Raw genomic sequence first — 7,285 nt, forward strand, 5'->3', positions numbered from 1 at the left:
AGGCCAGCCTGGTCTACAAAGTGAGTTCCAGGACAGCCCAGGCTATACAGAGAAACCCTGTCTCAAAAAAACAAAAACAAGAAACAAAAAAAAACAAAAACAAAAAAAAGTACAAACAAACAAACAAAAGGATATGGGGGAAGTGGACCTGTTTATAAATAGTTCTTTGGGGTGATTCTAGCCTTCATTGTTCTCAGTCAAGTTGACTAGCAAATACCAAATATGAATCAGCAGCTACAGTTCAGTCCACTCATTAGACACCACACATGAATCAGCATGGGCAGTTAAATCCAGAAGAAACTGAGAGACTCGCCAATGGGCCTGAGTCTGAGGAAGCAGCAAGTAGCTGCAGGAATCTCATGAGTTCCTTGGTGAGTTTCTCTCTATGAAGTCACCACCACAAGAGAAGCTCAGAGCACAGTATAAGGCAAACCAATACATATATGCATGCCATCAGCAGAGACTTGTGACTTCCCATTCTCTACCAAATCAAAACCTCTATCTTCCTTGCAGACTTCTCCATCTATTCCTGTCCGTCTTTCTGACCATATGTCCTTCCATCTTTCCAACCAATACTCAGCACAAGGCAAACCAATGCTGGAGTTCCTACTGTCTGTGGGGTCATATTTATATTCTTTTTAAACATCACTTATCCTTTCACATGTTTGCTATAGCAAAACATCCTTTCACCTGTGTCTGCTTCAGCAGAACATTTTTTTTCACATGTCTGTGTTAGTAAAGCATCCTTTTACCTGTCTGCCAGCAAAGCATCATTTTATCAAATAACTGACTTTCCAAAGAAACCAGAAGTCTCCACTTCATGGATGAATGGATAGATGATGAGAGGGAGACTGATGAGTGTTGGGTGAATGAATAGAGAGAGAGAGAGAGATTAATTAGTGGACGCATGGGTAGATGGATGGAAGGTGAGGTAGACTGATGAGTAGATGAATGGATGGATAATAGGTGGAGAAAGGGGTGGATTTAGAGATTACAGGTGGGAAGTAAATGAATAGATAAATGGGTGCTGAGTATTGGTGGGAAAGATGGAAGGACATATGGTCAGAAAGACGGACAGGAATAGATGGAGAAGTCTGCAAGGACGATAGAGGATGTGATCTGATAGAGAACGGGAAGTCGCACACTAACACAGCCTCTCCTGCTCTCATCTCAGCCTCCTCCTCCTCCTGTGCTCTTTTCCTACAGCTCTTCCTGAACCCTTTGAGCTTGGAGGGGGCATATTCTCTCATCATGGCCATCAAGAGGAACCCCAAATCCAGGATGGAAGACATTGACATTTCTGTAAGTGATCCAAATACCAGTCACTTGCACCTGGCACAAGCTAGTTACCACTCTGCCACCAGTGCCACCAACTGTGTCCTTCCCAGGCCTTCACACACAAGAGGCAAGGGGCTGAGTGATAGAAGTAGCTCTCCAGTCAGTCTCACCACATGTAAAATAATTTACTCGATCCTGGGAACCCAGGATATGAGCACTCAAGGGTGTCAATGAGAAAAAAAACAAAAAGAGAGGTGACTCCAGAACAGAATTTGTACACTGTCAATAAATGAACTGAGTCTCAGAATGTTCCAGAATTCCAGGATTTTTTTTCCAACTCTGGCTGGCCTGAACCTGCCTGCCTCTGCCTCCCAGAAAGCTGGGATAAAAGGCATGTGTCACATATCCAGCCAGAACCCCAGGATTTTTAGGACCCACCTCATGAATGTATTTTTGTTTCATGATTTGTGGCCTGTTGTGCTCAGAGCTGCACCTATAAGTGATCCTTTCCTAAGGAGAGAAGTTGAGCATCCAGCCTTCTGCCAGGGACTTGCCAGATCACCACAAGGAGGGCAGCTGGGACTAACAATATCCACTACTCTTGTTCGCTGGTGCTTTTGGTTCCAAAGTGACTTTATTATCCCAGCTCCTCGATTGCTACTCTAGGGAGTTGGTAGAGTACTGTGATCATTTCCAGGATGACTATACCAAAGTAACACAAACCATGTGACTTGTGGGCTGGTGGGTTCTTTCTCTGGACTTGGGGAGGAATCTGCCCTTGAATTCTCTCCTAGCTTCTGCAGTTGCTGGCCATCACTGACACCCCTTGGCTTGCAGATTTATTATCCCAAATCCTGCTTTTTTTTCTTCTCTTGACATTTTCCCTGCGTGTTTGTCTAACCCTAAGCAAAAGCCCTTTTTCTTTTTTGTAAGGATCTTATCATATTATGTCAGGGCCCACCCTAATGATGTCATTCACCCCAGTAATGTCATTCCATCCAATGATGTCATTTTGTCCAGATGACATCATTTCACCCTAATGACTTGATTATCTCTAACAAAGAGCCTATTTCCAGATGAGGTCATATCTACAGGGCTGACTTTGAACCCACTTAGCATAGTGGTGCATGCCTTTAATTCTAGCACTTTGGAGGCAGGGGCAGGTGGATCTCTGTGAGTTCAAGGCCAGCTTGGTCTATAGAGTGAGATCCAGGACAGAGAAGAGAGATGCAGTCTCAAAAGGAAAACAAAACAAAACGGACTTCAAATTTGCTGCTGTTGCTGTGATATTCTACCCTGACAAAAAAGCAATGAGGGAAAGGTTTGTTCCAGGTTATAGTTCAGTGTAGCAGAGAAGTCACAGTGGCAGGAGCTTGAAGCAGGTTGGTCATATCACATCCACAGCCAAGAGCAGAGAGAAAAGACCACAGGCATGCTTGGTGCTTGCCTAGCCCTCTCTCCTCTTACATAGCCCAGACCCCCAAACCAGGGGATGATCTGGGTCTTCCCACAGCAATTAAGGCAAGACAATCCTATACAACCATGCCTACCAGCCAACCTGAACTAACCATTCCCTACTTTAGACCCTCTTCCCCAGTGAGTCTCGGGTTGTGGCAGGTTGACATTTAAAACTTTTAAATCATGAGGACAGGAGCACCAACTCAGTCCATACCACATACTTTCCCACTTAAACTACAAGGAAATCAGAAGCATAGCCATTAGGTCATTTGCCCAGGACCCATTAGCAAACTAGAAACACGTAGGTGTAAGCCACGGTCCTGCCTCCTCCTCTAGTTCTGTGAAGGGAGTGATGTGAGAATCCCTCTCTTTCCCCAAAGTTTCTCAATGATGTTTTGTGAGATCACCCTGATGCTTGCAGTGGATCTGAGTCATGATACTTTGAATATCCGAGGCTAAATGCCTCTCCTCTGGAAGCTGCTGCTGCTCTTCTTTCCCACTGCTCCCTCACCCAACCCTCCTTGCTCCTCCGACTCCCCAGTCTTTCTCCTCAGAGGACCCATCTCTCCACACTCATACTATAGCTATGACTGCACCCGGATACAAACCCCTCGGCCCCCACCCACACTGACCCAGTGTCTCGGCCACATTCGGATTTCATAGCCATTTGCCCACCTCACCCAGGGAAGGTGGAAAACATGGACCCAGTCTTGGTATACTTGAGAGAACCGTAGAAATGCACTTCTTAGGGCTTAGATAGCACCTTAGATGGCACAGGGAGTCTATAAGCCATGGCCTAACTGCCATTAAACAAGCCCGCCACAGCCAGTGGGCAGAGTTAGCCAGTTAGTGTCTTTTCTCATGTTGTGATGAAATGATTGGGGCCGGTATGCTATAAAGAAAGGATTGCTATTTAGCTCACATTGCTGGAGGCTGAGTGACCCAGGAGCACAGAACCAGCATCAGTGAGGGCCCTCTTGATCACCTTACCCAATGGCAAGATGACATCACAATGGACGTACAAACGGGAAGGAAAGGATGCTACATGGAGAGACAGGAAGCCAAGAGACTCAGTGTTATGTGCTGACCACTCCTCCTTTTTTACTTTATATTTAGTGTTTGTTTGTTTGTTTGTTTGTTTGTTTGTTTGTTTGTTTGTTTTGAGACAGGGTTTCTCTGTGTAGAACTGGCTGTCTTGGAACTCACTCTGTAGACCAGACTGGCCTCAAATTCAAAGGTCTGCCTGCCTATCTCCCGAGTGTTGGGATTAAAGGTGTGTCCCACCACCACCTGGCCTAACAACCCTTGAACTAACAGGTCCCCTGAGTATGATGCCTGTTCCTGTGAGGGTGGTGACCCCCATACCCTAATCTCCTTCCACTAGGCTCCACCCCTGAAAGGTCCCACTACTCCTCACACTGCCACCCCAGGGCACCAAGGTGCAAGCTAACAAGGTGCTCTTGTCAACAATGGTGCTATAACTCTAAATGGCCCTGGAATCCCAGCTTCATAGGTGCTCCTGGGGCCAGAGTCTCTGCAAAACCTTCAGCCCTTAAACATAAATTCAATCCTTTGAAGAGGCAAGAGGTACTCAGAACCACATCTGAAGAAACCGAGGGTCGTCTAGAAGATAGAGCGCAGGTTGGATCGCTCTTCCAAGGCACACACATTCTCCATGTCCTGGAAGCCAGCTCTGACTTCTTCCAAAAGAGTAGCTTCTTGTTCACTGTAGGCCATAGCAGGATGGTCGGCATGGGGGATCCTGGGTACCAGCTCTGAGTAACAATGTCCATCAAATGTGGCCACTTAGACTTACCATCTCAGAGAAGGATGAGTTGACTGCCTGTGACAAGCCACCAGAACACAATGGAAATATCTAATAAAAACCTCCTAGGAGACCTGAGCATATTGACACATGCCTAGGATCCTAGTGTTCAGGGATAAAGCAGAGGGAGTCCCATGAGTTCACACTCCTGTGCTCCATAGTGAGTTCAAGGCCAGTCCAGGCTACAGAGTAAGGCCCTATCTTTATATATATTTATTACATATATTATATATATAATTTTTTTTAAAACCTGGGAAACTTACAAGTCACAAGATACATAACATCAGGTTGGTGCTGAGGATGTAGCTAAGTTTGGTAGACTGTGTGACTAGCACGCAGGAAGCCTTGGATTCTGTGCCTAGCATCCCATAAAACTGGCCGTAATGACACATGCCTGTAATTTCAGCACTTGGGAGGTAGACACAGGAGGATTACCATGAATCCAAGGCTACATTAGATGACTTTTATGACTCAGTCACGAGGTAGAAAACGCCAGCCACGCCAGTTCAGAAACAGAACAAACCAGAAAGGACCAAAGTGCCTGAACTTGGGTTGGTAGGGAGGGGAGGGTACTCTGGTCATCAGGCAAAGGGCTCGATGATAGCACCCCCACCGTGGCCCTTCTCTCCCTGCTGCAGAATGTTCTGGTATCAGAGCAGTTCGTCAAAGTCCTGGATGGAGTCTGTGCCATTCACCCCCAGCTGGATGTGGTATACAAGGGATTGCAGGGTCTCTCCGCCAAGAAAAGCATCTCTCTGGGGACCAACCCCATGAGACTGATCCAGGTGAGCCCTGCCTCTCCCTTAGAGCCTCAGAGAGCCCTGGAGAAAGCTGCCACATGGCCCCAAATCATCCATCATGCACTGGCTCTCTCTGAGTGTCTGTGAGCCTTGCTTGCTTGCTTGCTTGCTTGCTTGCTTGCTTGCTTGCTTGCTTGCTTGCTTGCTTGCTTGATTATTTTTTGTTGTTTTTGTTTTGTTTGTTTTGGTTTGGTTTTTTTGAGACAGGGTTTCTCTGTGTAGCTTTGGCTGTCTTGGGACTTATTCTATAGACCATGTTGGCCTTGAACTCAAAGAGACCCACCTGCCTCTGCCTGCCAGTGCTGGGATTAAAGGTGTGCACCGCCACCGCCTGGCTCCATGTAGTCCTTTCTAATAAGGTTCCTTGAAATGGAGACCTGAAATTTTTCCCCAACATATTGGGTCCCTAAATACTGCTTCTCACCCCAGTATAGGCAAGTGCTGAGATCTGGTGGAAATAGTTGCTGGAGACACAGGATGGAGCCCACTGCTTGAGATCTGCCTTTTACTAATGTGCCAACAAAGGCAGTCAAGGAGGCCTTCTGTGCCTCAGTATTTTCACCTGTAAAATGGGAACAGAGTAGAAGGGTGTCTGTGAAAGACCAAATTACTTAGTAGGTGTGAGGTGTTCAGAGCAATGCCTGGATCTAATAAATGTCTAGTGCTTGCAGCTTCTTTCTGAGGCTGGATGCCATGTCATTCCAGGGTCCTTTCTTTCTCAAAACGCACTTGGCTTGACTCCTTTCTTAGTTTGTCTCCAGAAAAATCACAACAAATAGGTACGATCATGACAGTTTAGGAATCTAGCGAATTTTGAAGCCTGAGTAAGGGGTTTCTCAGGTTTGGCTGTACCTCCACTGACTGCCATCTGGGAGTGCTGTGCATATGCAGTTCCTGTGAGGTTGCCCCACTCAGTCTGCCTCTGGCCTCTGGTTGGTCTGCTCTGTGCCTCAGATTCCAAAACTAAATCTAAAAGGTCAAACATGAAAAGTACTGTGTGGCCGGGCGTGGTGGCGCACGCCTTTAATCCCAGCACTCGGGAGGCAGAGGCAGGCGAATTTCTGAGTTCAAGGCCAGCCTGGTCTACAGAGTGAGTTCCAGGACAGCCAAGGCTGCACAGAGAAACCCTGTCTTGAAAAACCAAAAAAAAAAAAAAAAAGTACTGTGGCTCTGGAAGATGAAAGGTACAGGGTTTGTTTAGGAAGGAGATGACTCCATGGCAACCAACGAAAACAGGATGCTGGGTGCTAAGTTCCCACCCCTTGCTTTAAAGATTGATTTATTATCCTACATATAGTAATTGTACTTATAGTACATTGTAGCTGTCTCAGACACCCAAGAAAAGGAATTCAAATCCCATTACAGATGGTTGTGAACCACCATGTGGTTGCTGGGATTTGAACTCAGGACCTCTGGGAAAGTAGTCAGTGATCTTAACTGCTGAGCCATCTCTCCATCACCACCACCACCACCACCCCAAGCCCCCCTACCCCCTTGCTTTAAAAGAATACAGAACTAGTGGCATGAGCAGGCAGCAGCTGAAGACTCAGAGCCAGACTGGCAGACCTCAAGTGGTGGCTCAGCCCTGCGATCACAGTACTCAGTACACAGTACTGCCTGGACTACAGAGTGGGCTCAAGGTCAGCCTGGACAACTTACTGAGATCCTGTCTCAATGCTAAGTAAAAAGAGGGCCGTCTAGGTGCATAGCCCATGGGTAACGTTTGTTTAGCGTGTGTGAAGTCCAGGGTTCAATCCCCAACACCACAAAGAGAAAGAAGAGAGAGCTGTAGAAAAAGGATCTTCAGGTAGAAAGCAAATAAGACATGGGTGTAAACTCCAGTCGGGAAGAGGCAACTGGGGGCTGGTGAGATGGCTCAGTGGGTAAGAGCACCCGACTGCTCTTCCAAAGGTCCAGAGTTCAA

At 46.7% G+C, this 7,285-nt stretch overlaps 1 protein-coding gene across 3 annotated transcripts in view; it reads left to right on the forward strand.

Moving 5' to 3' along the window:
* Nucleotides 1–7,285, forward strand: part of Lrrc74a (leucine rich repeat containing 74A) — a 32,915-nt gene that overhangs the window by 22,219 nt on the left and 3,411 nt on the right. For all 3 annotated transcript variants that reach the window (XM_021179167.1, XM_021179166.1, XM_021179168.1), the window contains exons 10-11: nt 1,207–1,302; nt 5,200–5,346. In XM_021179167.1, coding sequence (XP_021034826.1) covers nt 1,207–1,302; nt 5,200–5,346 — 243 coding nt within the window. The remainder of the gene's footprint in view (nt 1–1,206; nt 1,303–5,199; nt 5,347–7,285) is intronic.

The sequence above is a fragment of the Mus caroli genome, chromosome 12, assembly GCF_900094665.2.
Source record: "Mus caroli chromosome 12, CAROLI_EIJ_v1.1, whole genome shotgun sequence".
In the NCBI taxonomy this organism is placed as follows: domain Eukaryota; kingdom Metazoa; phylum Chordata; class Mammalia; order Rodentia; family Muridae; genus Mus; species Mus caroli.